General features: G+C 32.7%; 1 protein-coding gene across 2 annotated transcripts; it reads right to left on the bottom strand.

Annotated features, from left to right (window-relative positions):
- Positions 1-246: 246 nt before the first annotated feature.
- On the bottom strand, positions 247-16,026 carry LOC140437654 (uncharacterized). Of its 2 annotated transcripts, none has more exons than XM_072527286.1 (4): positions 15,845-16,026; positions 14,978-15,420; positions 11,179-12,015; positions 247-5,386 (listed from the first exon to the last, which is right to left on the bottom strand). In XM_072527286.1, exons 2-4 carry the CDS (start codon positions 15,409-15,411, stop codon positions 3,127-3,129), a joined length of 3,531 nt encoding a protein of 1,176 aa, XP_072383387.1. In that variant the 5' UTR covers positions 15,412-15,420; positions 15,845-16,026; the 3' UTR covers positions 247-3,126. The 2 variants fall into 2 exon arrangements, with proteins under 2 accessions (XP_072383387.1, XP_072383388.1); XM_072527287.1 differs by lacking the exon at positions 15,845-16,026 and adding an exon at positions 15,525-15,761.
- Between the last annotated feature and the right edge of the window lie 2,015 nt (positions 16,027-18,041).

Below are 18,041 nucleotides of genomic sequence, written 5' to 3'. Positions count from 1 at the left end.
TTTGTCAATTGTAAAGAGATTAAACAGATTCTACAATAATCCACTAATTTATTTATTAAATAATAATTAAATTTTCTCCTTTTGTTGGAACAAAATATTTTTTTCTATATGGTAAACGTCCAATTTTACTGGCCAAAAACAATCATTAAAACATGAGTCACTTGCTACAATTGTGATATTTGATTGTAAGTAATGGCTGACTTTTTTCAAAATATATATTAGATTTAAAAAAAAACAAAAACGGGCAACGGTAATAAAATATTTTATTAAAAAATACAAATATAAAAGAAACATGATAAAATGTATAAATATTGTGTCAGAATTTTATATATAGGTACATAAAACTTTGTATTGAAAATATTTATATGAACACTAAATTAATTTAAGTCGTAAAATGTCTTAAAATATTGCTCAACTATTAGAGAGTGGCATTGTATGCACTACAAAGAATAAATCTCAGTCTTTTTTCTATAAAAATCTGTTTTTGTTCATATTACAACGTTTCGTCTTTGTTAAACTCATCACCTTGTAACGTTATAACGTTCCATTTAAGTATTTTTTATTTAAATATTCGATATTGTATAATTTTTAATAATATTAATATAATGGTGTTTGCTTTATAGGTATAGAACTTTGAATTGACAATACTTTTGTGATGCCAGCTATTTTGACAGCTTTAAAGTGATTTATGTTTAGTTTTGCTTGCCATTTGTACATGAATAGACCAATGCCTGAACAATGATTCCTAATTTAATTAAAAATTCTAGGTTTATTCGAAATACGTATCGGGCACCACGCCCATTTCATAGTATAATCGTTCATCAGATCAATTGATTCGATTAACCACCACGTTTACTCTAAATGATAACACGCATTCACAGAGACTTCACATTACAGACATTATTGCTGCTCATAAAGGAAGATCCGAACGAGACCATTTTCTATCGTGCACAGGAATTGAAACTGTGTCCATCCACTTTATGGGAAATTTTGAGAAGATATCTTGGTTTTTGTGCTTACATAACCCAAATCGCGCAAGAATTGAAGGCACACGATCATTGGGCAAGGCGTAGATTCAGAGAATAAGCCCACAACGAGATTGCTGTCGATCACGATTTTCATAAACGATGGAGCTCACTGTTGATTAAATTGCTACATTATTTTGCAAAAATTATGTGTTTTGAGTGAAGATCATCCTTAAGTGTATGTTAATGACAACGTTCCATCCAGAAAAATTGACTTCTTGGTGTGTTTTATGGTCCGATGGAATCGATAGTCTCTCTTAGGAGACTGCAGAAAGTCGTCGAGGATCTACTAGAAGATGGGCCAGAAGTTAAATTCTACGGCTATTCACATCGGCCGGGATGGCTTCAGGTAACATGTGTTCTCAGCATAAGCTCCAAATGGTTAATTGAGGCGACTGAAAGATTCAACCGATGGAAAGAGAAAGATACCTCATTGTCTGCTGAAAAATTCTCAACAGACCAACTAAAATGAATAGTCCTGAGGACGCAGGACTCTAAAGTACTCCACTGCAAGAAATCTGGTCCAGGAAATCCCTGGATTTCTCAATAGATGATCCATCTATGAAGGCCTTGGAGAAATTAAGCTTCAGGTCCTACTTCGGCTTTGGTCAGATCATAATCAGATCAAAAGGAAAAAAGACATCTTTTTCCTCTCAGCAATCAAGGCCAGCAATATTATACAAACCACCGAAAACATCAACTTCCATAATCGAATACAGGCAAAGATAAATGGAAAACTAAATAACACAGTGTATCAGTACAAAGCGGAGTCAGGCAGGGTGACTCATTAAGCCCACTTCTCTTTAATATAATAATGGACGAAATAATACAAGCAGTACGTAAAGGTCATGGTTACAGAATGGGGAACAAAGAAATCCAAATATTATGTTATGCAGATGACGCCGCATTAATCGCCGAGACAGAAGACGAGCTCCAAAGATTAACACACATCTTCAATACAACAGCCAAGAAATACAATGTGATAATATCAGCAGAAAAAACCAAATATATGACAACATCTAAATACTCACTACGATGTAAACTCGACGTTAATGGGAAAATAATAAAGCAGGAAGCAAGGTTTAGATATCTGGGAATAGATATAACTAGTTACGAAGCTAGTTACTAGTTACGGAAACAAAGCTTTTAAAAGCAAGTAAAGCGGCGAGATCTCTTAATGACACAAACTGGAAGAACAAGCACCTAAGACAAACACAAAAACAAGAATCTATAAAGCAGCAATTAGACCTATATTACCATACACGGCGGAGACAAGACCCGACACATCTAAAACGAGACGACTACTAGAAACAACAGAGATGATAATACTCCGACGAATATCCGGGAAAAGTCTGTTGGATAGGGAGAGAAGCGAAAACATAAGAAGAGCATGCGATATAAAAGACATAAATGGATGGGTGACAAAGCGGAAACAGAAGTGAACCGAACACATTAGTAGAATGGCAAAGGATAGGATGGTACGAATAGCACGAGATAAGTTACTACATGGACAAAGAAGTATTGGCAATCCAAGAAAAAGATGGTGCGATAATTTAAACAATTTAGGAGGCTAATATTGAAGAAGAAACAGGTTATAAGGCCTACATACAAGGAAGAAGAAGAAGACAATCAAGGTCGAAGAAATCAGAAGCAAGAGGAGAACAGCCAAACTCACCGGAAAGTTTAAGCAGTCCGCCAAAAAGAAATGAGAAACATGTTCTTCCCTACAAGGCCAGCAACCGCGAAAACGAAAGAAAGGCGAGGCAACTCAAAACCTCTCCCCGATAATTATGGGTTTACTAAAGGGTCTGGGGCGAGAGAACCTTCAAGAGGAAACAATTATTAAATTCATACAGGAGAATCTTTCTCATTATACTACAATTGGCGCTCAACGTAGTTGAGCAGTCTGAGATTAAGAGCAGTCGTTCGGATATAATAACCTATTCTGTGTTAAGGCAACGAAGCTATTACACCAATGGAATGATACTAATCAAGGAACAAAATATAAAATAGTTCTGGATGAACCAACATTTTTCCATGATCAGACTATGTCGGGTACTAAAGCGTTTTGTTTTATTAAATATGTGGCTTGGGGCATTTATTAATGATTTATTAATGGTTGATTCAGATAAATCTGGACAATAGGTATTTCAATATTTTTCAACTTTGTCATTATCAGTTCCCTATTTTCCCTTTTAATTTTTTTAATAAGATTCATAATCAGCATACAGACAGTTGCATTGGTTCTATAGTGTAATGCTCCTAAACAAAATGATAATACTTCCTGCTCGTTCATGTTGATAACAATAAAATCAATATGCTGCTCAAAAATGCCATAAATCTGAGGTCCAAATTCAGACATTAATTGTTCCAAGTATTCTATTACACAAATTGAAAATTCACTAGTCGTGGAACTGTTAATTTGCAATTCAATTAGTTTGAAAGTAACATGTTGATCAAAACTGTCCAGCACACTAAAATTATTCCAATATTGCCGAACTAAAGTTATAAGTTGTTTGTCAATGTCTTTAGCACGTATATATTCGACTAAAATCTTAAAGAAATTAATTTGTGATGGATTTGGTGTATTCGATTGGCTTGAAAATATTATATCTAAGATAAGAGTTCTATCAGGTCTATGCTTTAAGAGTTGTACTAAACATTTATCAAAATTGTCCGGTCTATTCTGCAGATTTATTGTAAAATAATTTCGCACTATATGCACTATAAAACTATCTGAAAATGATCTCAAAATATCCGTATGTACATGGCGCAGTATTTTACCTAGATACTTCGTAATATGTAACGTCCATGCTTCTTTTAATCCTTCAACAAATTTCCAGCTGTTTTCCAAATATACTGTTCTGTACTTTAAAGGCATTTTCACTTTTACCAGAGTGTACACCAACTTTCTATCTAATCTATTGACTCCACCAATTTCTTCTAGTATTTCATCTAAGTACTTTTGAGACGGATGTTTCAAGAAAAATTTCAAAGATGCCGAAAAATAGTTTTTCTGAACTGAAATATCATTTTCTGTAGCTACTTTGAGTACGTTTAAAACGTATTCTGTATCCATCAATGCACAGCTCAGAAAAATCGCATGTTTTCTAATAGGAAGAGATAAACCTGACACCGCTTCTATATAAGGATACAATTTTTGTTCGGCAGTTTTATAGAAGCTTGAATATAACGCACGTATGCCTGAACGGAGATAGTCTCCCCTACAAAACTGTAAGGCAATCGGTACAGCTTTATAAGGTTCGATTACTCTAACCAATAATCTAGCAGCATCACAGCGCAAGTAATCTATTTTTACAACGATCCCCTTGTCTGTTTTTGTGAATTTATCTTGTTGAGGTATATATTTTTCCTGAACAAGTTCCAAGAAATCACATGTAGGAAGTAATAATTGTAAAACTTCAAGTGATCGTTTATGATTTATCGCATCATCATTATCTAACTGTTTTTTATAAATTTGACATAGTATTTCATCAAACCCCAAGTGTGAATAATGTTTGATAACGTCTAAATTTTTAAGGAAAACTGTGTAAACACTTTTATAAGCTATTTTGCTAAAGTAAGGTACAAGAACTTTCGGTTCGTTCATTATGAACCAATTAACAATATATCCATCCAGGAAATTGTCCATCAAACAGCCAAAATAACGCTCTAATAGATCGTTTTCAAACTGTGTTCGTTGCTTTTTACAAATAAACTCTTTAAATAATATACCAAACCCACACATATGTGCTGCATCACTGATCATTTTCATTATTAATTCTACAAGATCAACGTTAAGACAAACTGTGTTTTCTGGAAATTTGTAGTTGTATTGTATTGTCAATAATAGCAAAGACCTATCGTAAAAATCAAAATCGGTGACTCTGGACACAACATTTTGAATCGCATCCATATATACCGAAAAATCGGCTATAGTTATACAGTAATCCGGATGCCTCATGCTAAAATTTATAACCATATTTAAATATTCAAATTTCATCTTCTTGTAAACGAATGGATCCTTACAAGTGAATTGTGGTAAAATATTTAATACTTCAGTGTAGATACGCTTCTGAATCGAAATGTTTTTAAGTGTTAGATCTATATATCGAGAGTAATTATCGAGTATATAATCCACAAGAGCCTTTTTGTAGTCTTTTCCGCTTAGAAATAAAAATTCCATGTATCCCTCTTGTAACTCCGGGTGATCAGCGTAACAATATTCTTTTTGAATTCTCATAATTTGGATGATCTCGTCAATATACTTCCAATGGTTTTCATTAAACTGCTGAAGATCAAAATAGAGCCTTATTTTATGCAATATTGTGTATCTGAATGCAAATTCTTCATTCCTATGCCTGTAATAAACAAATATAGTAAATAAAGAGAAACATTCACAATTATGTGAATTTGTTTTCAATCTACATCAGTAACTATTTAAAAATCTTACAGTATTGTGCGAATTAATGTGAGCAGAGATCGAAAATCAGCTTTCATAAGTTGGCACACCTGCTGTGCCTATTCTGTTTTGTCAAAAAAACAACATAACCTCAAAACCTTATTAGTATATTGTTCAAAACACGTGCTTTGTGTTTTATATCATTATTATATTTTGTTGTATGTTAGGTTATGTGCAAGTTGGTGTTATTTTCATTGATTTAACTGTGCAATCAGGTTTAACTTTTTAAAAACGGATATCACTCCTAGGAAAAGAGAACGAATCATAACACTTAGTGAGCACACACCAATGACTCAGAGGGACAATGCAAAGGAGTGTTGTGTAAGTTTGGGTGCAGTAAACAAAATAATTACAAAAAAAAGGAAACAGGATCAGTTGAAGTGCAGCGGAAAGGAAAATGTGGAAGAAAATGGAAGACTACTTTCGAGATGAAGCCTTTCTTATGCGCAATAGCAAAGTTATTCCAAAAAAACAAACAAGTTATGACCTAAACGGTACGCAGACGTCTCTTACAAGAAGGCAGAAGAGCCGTGAGACCGCAGAAGAAACAATTTCTGACAGCGCCTATGATGAAAAAAAGACTAAATTGTGCAAAAAATACACTGATTGGAGTGCAGAAGGTCGGAGAAAAGTGTTATTTTCTGATGAGACTCACTTCCTAGTGCAAAGCCAGCCATCAAAATTCGTACGAAAGGCAGCCAATGAGTCACTTTCAGCTAGCCATATTAACCAAACAGTTAAACATCCCACCAAAAAAATGTTCTGGGGCTGTTTTTCATACTCAGGAGCTGGCACTCTTATTCCTATTGAAGGTATGATGAACAGTGAAAAGTACAAAGCCATGCTAGGGCAACGCTTAGCTATAGAGCTTGACAAAGTACAGGCCGAAGGGAATTTTTCAACAAGATTCAGCTCCGTGCCATGTATCGAAGGTTATGATGAAATAATTCAAGGATAATATTATTACCCTTCTTGATTGGCCTGGGAATTCACCTGACCTTAATCCTATTGAAAATTTGTGGGCAATATGTAAGGCTAAACTTCAAAAATTTGACTGTACGACAAAAACAAAAATGGTGGAAGCAGTGATTGAGGTGTGTTTAGAGATGAAGCAATCACAAACAATTGCAAAAAAACTTGTGGATTCCATGCCTAGAAGACTCCAGGAAGTCATAAAAGTAAAAGGGGGACATATTAAATACTAATTAGTGAAAAATCTCATGTAAGTGTACCTAAATTTACCTTTGGCCTAAATAAATCATATTTACAAATAAATTCTGTTGTTTACATTAATTCGCACAATACTGTAAGTCCCTATCAAATGGATTATTGCAGGTATAATTGGTACCATGAAAATTTATATGAAAAAGTTCAAAAGATCTTAGTCTATGCTGTGAAATATTGAAGATTATTTTACTTGAAAGTTGCGCACATTGAATTAAGTTATTTAATAATTTATAAATAAATACAGAATCAAACTGAATTCGTCTGTTATAATGTGTTGTTAGATTTAATATATCTAAAATTATTTTTTTGTCTATATTTGCAACTTGAATTCCCATTTTGTAACCGCAATACCTAAGAAACTTATTCTGAACTTTTTCAATGGAATTTATATACTGGTCATACATAGGAGACCAGACCAAAGTCGGACAATTTTCAATTAAAGGTGACTAATCTACAAATTGAACTAAACGCTAACGGCAACCATGTTAAATGTCAGCAGTAAATTCTTACCGGGGTCATTTTTATTGTGTATGCTTCGCCCACGTAAATAAGTGAAAAAGTAAGATAGTTCCATAAAATTTGCCCCCGTAATAATATAAATTGGTGCGATTCACGAGTGTATAGTGAGACAAGTTCATTGAATAGTTTGAAAGATCGGTAAACTTATCAATATTTTTCTGGTCTATATTTATATTTATGTTCTTAGAAAGAATGGGAATGAGAAAAATATGATATTTTAGTTTATTCCTTCCACATTCTATATGTGCAAAGGCGTAGTGTATTCTATTTCTTGGAAATATATTTATTAAATAGACGTTATTAGTAACTACAAAATTGTTTTGAGGTAAGTAAAGTAATTTTGAGTCAAGTTTATTCTTTATAATATAGTATTAACCCATTAACGGCCGCTTAATATACAAAGTGAAATTTGACAATTAATTTATTAGATTGGGTTAAAAACACATAAGTTAAGATTAATTTACAACCAAAAAGGTTTTTTTCTCATTTTCAAGGAAAACAGTACAATTTTTAATAAAGGAACATATTGTATTTTAAATGTACTTATATTAAATTTTAAGGTGACAATTTTCGAAACATTCAGGGTGTAGATGCATTCTATAACTTTTACATACATAAATATGTAGTATTACTTTTGCACATCCTGCATTCTTGCACTATCGTCTCTTTTTGTAATATGGCCAATATTGTTGAATCTGGTTTCATCTGGTAAAGCAAATTTAGATTGACGTCCATGTACTAAGTTTGACACTGATGTAGCGGTTTCTTCACAATTATAAATATAAATCTATGTTGGCTCATGCTTTCTCTTCTCATCCTTTGACCAATGCATATCAACTTGAAGCAGAGGGTGAACCAGATAATATACATATGCTAATAATTTTTTTTAATCTATGTTATTAATTTCAAAATCATGACGGTTATTCTGCGATGTATAAATATTTGTAAAATATAGAATGCTCTCAATGTTGAACTACAAATAATAATTCTTTACATTGACAATATAGTTGATTGTAGACTATTTTATCGAATAACTTTGGTATTGCTAATTGCTTAGAGATACTACGATAATTTTTTACATTATTTTTATCACCAGCTTTAATAATAGGTGATACATAGCTTTCTTTCATATTACATGGTAGAATAATGAAAAATTGGCTGAAATCGGGGTCTTTGAAAAGGAACTGTAATGAAGTCACTAAAGCATCTGAATCAACTGATTCAGTGACAAGTAGAAGAGATGGAGAAGATGCAAACGTCCACGAGATCCATTCGAGTCCAGCTCATCCAAGTTGTTCTCCCTCAAGTCGCGGAAAGAAGATTCCTTACCAAAAAGAAATTCGGGGAAAAATAAGAAGGTATAATCTTAGCTATCTCACGTTATATGGCTTTATTCAAGTTGGCAACAAACAGGCACCAAAAAGCCAATGCGTTAATTTTCACAAAAGTGTTGCTAATGGGTGCTTGGTTCCAACTAAATTAAAAAGACATTTGGAAAGTAATCATCCTGGTTTAGCCGGTAAGGCCGAAGAAACCTTCAAACGTCGTGCTTCATCTGTTCAGGCAGAATCATGCATGATGGAAAGAGTCTGCAAAGCATCATGCACATTGCACATTGCAAAAGCTGGAAAACCCCATACTATTGCCGAGGAACTGATTAAACCTTGCGTGAAGGATGTCGTACAATGCATGTTAGGTCCAAATATGACCAAAAAGATTGATAATGTGCAGATGTCAAACAGCACTATAAGCAAGAGAATTTACACTATTTCAGACTTTGTAAAGAGAGAGAGAGAGCTTATAAATAGATTAAAAACTTGTGAATTCTTCAGTTTACAGCGTGATAAAAGTACCGACGTTGCTGGACTTACTGTTCTGCTTGTGTTTGTGAGGTTTCCATTCGGGATGAAAATAGAAGAAGAACTCCTTATGTGTGAAAAGCTTAAAAGTTATGCCATTGGTGAAGAAATTTTTAAGGCTATCCACGAGTACATAAGAAAGCAGTCATTGTATCTTACATCGACATTCTTTGGCAACTAAAAAGATGCCGGAAGATTTGAAGGACGTATTGGATGGTTCTGTGAAAATAATTAACCATGTGAAGAGCCATCCGCTTCAAGCGCGCCTTTTAACGCTCACCGCTGAAGATATGGGTATGGATCACTTCAATCTTTTGCTCCACACAGAGGTCCGGTGGCTATCGAGGGGAACAACTTCAGGTAGACTATTTGAACTAAAAGATTCACTGATCATCACATTTACAGAGGAGTCTTTCATCCAAGAATTAAAAGATGTCAATTGGCTGCTAAAATTGGGATACCTTTCAGACATCTTCGAAATAATAAATAAAACCACCACTTCGCTTCAAGGCAAAGAATGAGCACAATTAAGTAGATAAAATAAAAGCCTTGCGTAAAAAAGTTACATTTTTCAAATCATGTGTTGAAAAGAAGAAACTCACAAATTTCTCTCATTTACAGAAATTGAGAAAGAGAGAGGATACCGTCTGTTACAATTCTGTCAAGAGCAGAACTTTATTATTACAAACACATTTTTCATGTTACCAACAGGCGACTGTATTAATGGCGATCGCCCGCAGATACATCGGAGAAAGTAGTCAGGAACCAGATAGACTACATTATGATCAATGAAAGATACTGTAATGCTGTTAAAGCCGTGAAAGCATATCCTGGATCAGACGTGGTCTCAGAACACAATCCGCTTATAGCCAAAATTACTTACACTCACCCTTAAAAGTATTAAAAGACATCAAAGAATCCCTACAATAGACACAAGAAAACTTAAAGAACCTAAAGTAATAGAATGCCTCCAACATGAACTACATGTGAACTGCAACAAATTGAACACAAACACCAATGATATTGACGAGTACTGGAATCGACTAAAAGATTGTCTACTGGAACCCTGTAAAGAAATACTAAAGACTTCCGCAAGGAGAAAAGAGGAATGGATGAATGACGAGATACTCAATATGATGGAACAACGGAGACAATTTAAAAACAAGGATAACAATAAATACAGAGAGATAAACCACGAGATTAGGAAGACGATAAAGCAGGCAAAAGAAAAATACTTTCAAGAGCAATGCAAAGCGATCGAAGACCTTCAAAATAAATATGATCTGTTTAACCTACACAAGAAAGTCAAAGAACTGGCTGGACTAAGAAAACAAAATCCCACTTGTGCAATTCTGGATAGACACGGTACTGCTATAACACATACGGACGAGAAAGTACAAAGATGGGCAGAATATATCGACGAATTGTTCGATGATGAAAGAGGAGATCTGGAGCACATAGAACTTACGTCAGAAGAAATAGGTCCATATATTACAAAAGAAGAAATATTACACGCATTAAAAACAATGAAGAGTGGGAAAAGCCCTGGATCTGATATGCTTCCTATAAAAATCCTAAAAATTCTAGATGAGAAGCACATTGATGTTTTAGTGACACTCTTGAACCAAATTTATAGTTCAGGCGTATTACCCAGAGTGGTTAACACCTATTTTTATTTGTCTCCCTAAAAAGAAAAACGCAAGAGAATGCAGAGATTACCGCAGCATTACCTTAATGTCTCATATGCTAAAGTTACTACTTAAAGTCATCCATAACCGAATATATTACAACCTGGACATAGACGTTAATAATACACAATTTGGTTTTCGCAAAGGCCTAGGAACACGTGAAGCTCTTTTTTCACTTAATATACTAATACAAAGATGCCTGGACGTCAATCAAGATGTATACGCATGTTTTATTGAGTATAATAAAGCATTCGATAAAGTACGACATAAACAATTAATGAATATCCTGAAATCACAGATGATTGACTACAACGACCTCAGGAACATGCCTTAATTAATGTTCCATACACTACACAATTATATCCATTAAAGTAAATACTGTATTGTAATATACTTACCTAAAACATATATACTTCAGTACGTCTTCCAGTACAGCTAAATTATTACTTCTTTGACAAGACTGCAACATAAGATCAACTAACAGACATCTTTCATAGATTTCAGATGTTAAATTAATCTTCTCCTTTATAAGAACAATTGCCTTTGAAGGTTCAAAATACCCTAGAAACTTCTGGTATGCCCGTTTATATCCCATATGCTTCTTGTAGTTTACCTCTGCCCATTGCCATACAAGTTCTCTCGGGGGGTGTAATTGCTCTACATCATATAGGGCAAGTAGAATATCTTCAAGGTTTTTATCGGGAAACTTTTCATTACAAGTTTGTAGGAATAGATTCCAGTGAAGATGCTTGGGATAGTACTTTAACAATGAATTACTGGGGTTTTTATTAATTTCAGTAAAGGATGCTGCAAAAGTTTGCTTATATAATTTCTCAAATTTTAAATCTGCTTTCAATCTCCACATTATAATTGATTTTTTCATAAAAGTTAAATAAAACTCTATATTTGGAAACAAGTCATGCCTAACAATTTTTAACACATTTTTTGAACAGCTTGTTCCTAAACAAGGTACTTTAATTATATCCTCTTTTATAAGTTTTAGGAAGAATTCAGGATTTTTCCTCAATATACATCTTACAACTCTCTTTTCATTGTAAGCTTCATTTGTAAGTCGTTTATGGTGATTCAAATACAATGGCAAGAACTTCTCATCTCTGTCATACAAGTGAAGTATTTGCTTGGAACGTAATCTCAAGTCATTTTCTTTAATTTGAAATTCTACTTTTGGTAAGGAACAATGGTGTAATACGGGCACAGCCAAAGGAAGACCATATCTACAAAAAAAAAAAACAATAAATACGGCAATATTTTGCACAAGTATTAATTCATGTTTTTAAAAATTTCTAAATATTTTTCCCGCTGAAACCACAGGTTTAGTAATTTATTATCAAAATAGTAAAAGATTTAACGCAGGTATAATAACCTGCAGGTAGGTATACGAGTATGTTCTCAAATTATTATGTATTAATTATGCATTATGTTGCACCCTGGAATTGGCGCACTAAGGGTATTTGTGGCTAAAAACCGGTTATAAATAGTTTTTCTAAAATTCACATTTCATTCCTAGAGGCCCTAGCGCTCCCGCCTAGGAATTAGTCGAAACCCAGCACTTGTGTGTAACGCATCTCATTGTTGACAGCGCTCTCGATTATTGTGGTAGTATGTCGTCGTGTGGTGGATTATCAGAAAATTTCTTACTGAATATGGAAGTTGTATGTACTTTGTTTTATAATATATTACACTTAATTTTTCCTTAAGTTTCAGAATTTAAACTTATGTTTCCAATTTCCATTTAAATAATGTTGTATTTTTAATAAAATTTTAACATATTAGTGTTTTTGTTTATGTCTCGTGCTTTGTCTCACTACAATTAAGTTATGGTAATAAAGTTTGAATCTTTGCCTAACCGAAACAGTAATAAAATCTCACCCCAATGCACCCCATCTTTTTATTTTTATTTTTAAGTTTGTAGGTGCAATTAAAAAAAATACAATGTTATAATTTTTTTTTGTAGATACTCCGAAAAAGCTGAAAACTATCACCAGACGGGAGCTATATGATATCCTAATGGGATTCAAAGGAAAGAAAACTGACGAAAAAATTACTCTGTAGGAAGGCATACTTTCTTAGATGACGTCATGTCTAAGGGAGGATAGAAATAGTTTGTCTCGTTCTCTGAAGTATTTCAAGACAATTTTTAAACAGAAATAGGCGGCAGCTCGTAATACTGATGAACGATTTCTAAAAAATACTGAAGAATGGCAAAACATCATTAGAACTTCCTTCGTGGTCATCACTTAAGCCCGGTCGTCCAGTTAAACAGTTCCACGAATTAAGTGAAAGGGGCGGCTTTGCGCTTCATGCAATATTTAAAAGAAGTCTTAGATACATTAAATGACACTGAAAAGTAACGCCTACTTTTGATATCAAAATGGAGATGTGATGGATCTCACCAAACTCAATTTAAGCAAAAATTTGAAAATGTCGCAGATGATGATTCAAATATATTTATGAGCTCGATTGTTCCAGTGAGTCTATTTCTCTATTGATAGCAAAGCAATAAAAATCATTTGGCAGAATCCTACTCCTTCTTCGATGAGATTTTGCAGACCTGTCAGAGCGCGATTTGTCCACGAAACGAAAGATGTCACTAAAGAAGAAATAGAATACATCGAAATTCAGGCAAAATATCTGATAGGATATTTTAGGATAGAAAAGCCTATCTTTCCATCCAGCAGGAAGATTCTTATAAGTGGTGTCCATTTTAAATAGCTTAGGAACCTTCTTGTGTTGTGTTGTCCAGGAAATCCATATAAGTCCTTTTTGATTCACTTTTTGTAGTTACCCTTTTCCAGTCCCCTTTTTATTCACTGACCTATGACCCAGCTCTTCAATCAATCCAAGAGTAGCCGTTCGCAAACGTTCCAGTTTGTTTTGCTTACCCTATCCCCAGCCCAGCAATTTCTGTCCCCAGTTTTAGACCTGCTATAAGTAGTACCCTATGTGGTAGGCAATATAACCGCTACACATTCAATACTCTTTCAAAAAAGTTCCTTTATTTTATCTAGAGAAGTTTTTAAATGACAACTTTATAAAATTAATTACAGAACAAACGAATTTGTATGCCGCCCAATTTTTTGCCAATAATGCGGAGTTGAAACCATGTTCGAGACTTATGTTAATAGAAGGATACAAATAAAGCTGAGATGAAAATTTTTTTGGGCCTCCTAATTTTACAAAGGATATAGGAAAACCAACTTTGGAGTTTTTTTTTTTTCTAGAAGAAGAATTATTGAAACACCCTTTTTTATTGAAACTATGTTCAAAAATAGGTTTGGATTATTGTGTAATTTTTTACATTTTGCAGACAATTTAAGTCGAAGTTGGATCGATTTTAACGAAGTTAAAATTCGCTCACCCATTGAGCGAACACTGAAAATTATAAATGGGAACAATTTAGAAATATTTGGTGTCTCCTTGGCTTCATTTAAAAATCAGATAAAAAGAGCTTGACAAGTTAAAGGTACTTATTTTTGTTTATTTTAATTCATCTTGTTTCATATATAATTATTATTTTGTTTTATTTATAATTAAGATTTTAATTTCACTTAGGTTGTAAGCAATTATTTTTATACTGTATGTTAACATATATATTTTTTGTAATGGGAGTAATCCCATATATTAATAAAAAACTTGGAAAAAAAATGAACATATTTTAAGATCAAAGGCAAACTTACGGTTTTAAAGTGGAAGGATAAGAAAGATATATTGATGCTCAGTTTTATTCATAATGATGAAAAGACAATGATCAAAAATAGAGGAAGGAGGCAAGAAAAACCTAAAATTGTCCTGGACTGTAATAAGAGTATGGGTGGCATATATTTGGGAGTTATGGTGACCTACAAAGCTGCTCTTAATAAATAGGATAAAAAGTTTTATAAAAAAAATTTTCTTGATTTTTGAATCTTTATGTGCTTTTAGTTGTTCTGTAATGTTTTTTTTATTGTGTATCCAAATAATATACGAGTATTGTATTAATTATACTTGTTTGTAAATCTAATAATTTTAAATTTGATGTTTTCATTTATTACTGGTATCTGGTATATTTTTGTATTTATTTACCTGTACTAGGTAACAAATAGTGCCGGTATCATGTAAGGCATGACAATAAGCACAAAGGGGTAATTTTTATACAATGTAACTCATGCAAATACCCAGTAAATATTGTATACAAACCTGTTATAAACAGCATCGAATAAAGCATCATTTTTTTCTTGGTTCCATAATTTTGAAGCTCTAACAATCAATCTACATTTAATAGAGTAAGGTACAAGAGGCAAAAACTCATTGACAAAACAATTAGCTTCTTTATCTTTTAGAACCAACTCAAGAAACCAGGATTGCTTAAAAATCTTATTTGTATAAATCACATTTCCTTGTAAGAATATTTCCAATAGCTCATCTATTCTTCTGAAATATATCAATGTGTCTATATAGAATAAATGTTGTTGATAGGTAGTAGGTTTAAGATTTTGTAAGGCACTTTTTAACTGAGCTTCATTCGTAAACAGTGAGGGTGTTCTAATCAGTCTAAATAAATATTCTCTTCTTTCACTGATTAAATCACCTTGCAATTCAATGAACTTTCTGCGGAAATCATCTTTATCCATTTTGGTTTACTAAAACATTCAAAAATGTTTTTAAAATAATTTCATTTTCTTTATAAATATATATTTAATAATATAATAATTTTTACAGTTAAACTGACAACATTCTTACTTACAACTTACAGGAACCAAAAAATAAAAACTGAACGCACGTGTTGCAACTAAATTGTACATACTTAGTGGTTAACATTATCATTTGATTTCACATAGTTACAAGTGTGGAAATATTGTGTAACATTAAAATATATTAATAACAATCTGCAATTATTTTTGCTTGCATGCTCGCAAATAAATATTAGTAACAATTACACTCTCATACAAAGTAAAGCAATTTGGTTATCAGAAGAAAACAAATTAACTCATCGCCTCGTCCACTTAAAACTATCTAAATAAAAAAAAATTACAGTAACAAAAAAACATAATTGTCTGAACTTACTTCTCACTTATAATCAACAGTAGTTTCTTTTATACCAATTAGGTGTATTTTTTAAATCATAATTCAAATTATTTGCGAGTTGGGGAGTATTATATTTTATTTTATCATTTGTGGTCATAATGTGGTTGGTGTTGGTGGTTGTTGTTTGTTGATAAGCGATGACAGGCAGCTTAGCCTAATTCTTCTTTTACCTTAGTTTACGTATGCGTCTATATCGTGGAGGTAGGAAACCACAATGGTTTCTAATCTCTTCACAGCCAGGCTTGGAACAAATTTTTGTCTATGCTGTGACCACAGTATAAATATGTATATACTGTGCTGTGACCTCCACAGACCACTGATCTGTGGTGACCTCATGGTCATATTTGCCACAGAATAGATAGCAATTTTGTTCCATGATGTCGCTATCCAGTAATATAAATAAAAATGGTGTCATAAGAAGTTATGAAAAACTAAAAATAAAATAAAGTATAAATCATGAGATTAAAGATTAACCACAACTGATAAATGAGGATAATATCGGTCCAATCGTTTCTCTGTTTAACAAAAAATATGAGACAGGAAAATGAACCATCCCTGTTACCAATCTAGGTGTAATTTTATCTATGATAACTATGATCAAATCACGTTCGGATTTCGCTCCCATTCGCGTGATGACGCTGCTAGTCTCGTTCCTGCGCGGAGCGAGTGTGCTGTGGTCAATTCAAAGATGAGTTTACACAAATACGGCGCTATATTTGTATTTGTTTTATAATTTATTTTATAATTTAAAAATTTTTATATAAGGAGTGCAAAAAGGTATAATTTTAGACGATTTTTTATTATGGCATCGAACACATTATATGGAATACAAAGATGTTGTGTTCCAGATTGCATGGATACTACTAGCAAGCATTACCGTTTTCCAAGTCCACGAAATTATATGGATATGTTTGATAAATGGGTGAGTGCTGTTAAGAGCCCTAAATTCGATAATGCTGCAACGGAAACTATTTATAACAATTTATAACAAGAAAACTAAATTATATACTCCATTCGCTTAGCTCGGGCATATTTTGACAGATTCATTGTCGGAAACCTACAACACAACAATTTCTATTTCTCAGTATTAATAGCTCAAGTATCCTACTATTGCATACTTCTTTATTTAAAAAAAGAAGAATTATTTTAAATAGTGGAAGTGTATACTAAACCCATGAAAGTTTGGATAGTATATATTTAAATAATATATTTTAGTTGTTATAATTTAACATAACTATTTATTATATGGTGCAGATAAATAAATATTGATTGTCGGTAATTCGCAAAGTTCTATTTTATTTACTATTTAGTTTGTTTAGTATTAATATTGGCTATGAGTACGTGTGCTTGGTTGTATAGTAATTTCCAACCACTTTTAGCTGCCAAAAAGTAACTAACTTCGCAAAAAATAATTACTAAATTCACTAGACAGTTCGGACTGGGAATAGCAAACGGAGTATACTACACTTGGCTTGTATTATTAATATTTCTTGTAACACATATAACATTTCTTGTAAAATATTTATAAATAAAGGATTTATTCTATATTTTATTCTTAAATTTTTTTAATCACTGACATTTTAATGTAATGGAAAATAAATATAGTCTCAATATAACAAGAAAACCTAAAAAGTGTACGAAAAATATTTATTACCGTATATGATAAGGATTTTTCTTGTTATTTTAGGATTATATCGAGTTTCCTTTACTTTAAAATGAGTTCACAATCCTAGGCAATATTACTAAACTTTTGAATTTAGCGCAATGTATATATAGTTACGCTCCCGGTCACTAGGTGATGCGCTAATCATTGTTTTATTCGTTAACACGGAAGTTTCAATGCTAGGAGGTAGTGTGCTATGACCCATTACCATTACACCAGTGATTCTCAATTCGAGTGTTTTCTTCTAAAACATGGCGATCGCGTGCTGAAAAACCTCAAAGGCGGCATCTGAGAGTGGGCATTCTGATTGTTTATTATTCTGTGGATGTACTCTGGCCTACTTTAAAAAATTAAATTAAATTTACCATGATCAATATTGTTATTAATTGACATTTATGACTTTTAAATTCTGACAATCCTTATGAATCGAATCTTTCATTGACAGATATTCTTTAATTTTTTACTTCTCATTTAATGTCTCTATTTTGTTAGTTATTTTTCATGTAGTTTTTA

The sequence above is a fragment of the Diabrotica undecimpunctata genome, chromosome 3, assembly GCF_040954645.1.
Source record: "Diabrotica undecimpunctata isolate CICGRU chromosome 3, icDiaUnde3, whole genome shotgun sequence".
Classification (NCBI taxonomy): Eukaryota; Metazoa; Arthropoda; class Insecta; order Coleoptera; family Chrysomelidae; genus Diabrotica; species Diabrotica undecimpunctata.
This window is presented reverse-complemented; position numbering and strand designations above follow the sequence as displayed.

Coding starts and splice junctions, on each gene's coding strand:
- LOC140437654 (XM_072527286.1), bottom strand. CDS start 15,411: ATGGATAAAGATGATTTCCGCAGAAAGTTCATTGAATTGCAAGGTGAT. Junction 12,016..14,977: donor TTCGATGCTGTTTATAACAG/GTTTGTATACAA, acceptor TTTTTTTTGTAG/ATATGGTCTTCCTTTGGCTG. Junction 5,387..11,178: donor CTGAAGTATATATGTTTTAG/GTAAGTATATTA, acceptor TGTTTATTACAG/GCATAGGAATGAAGAATTTG.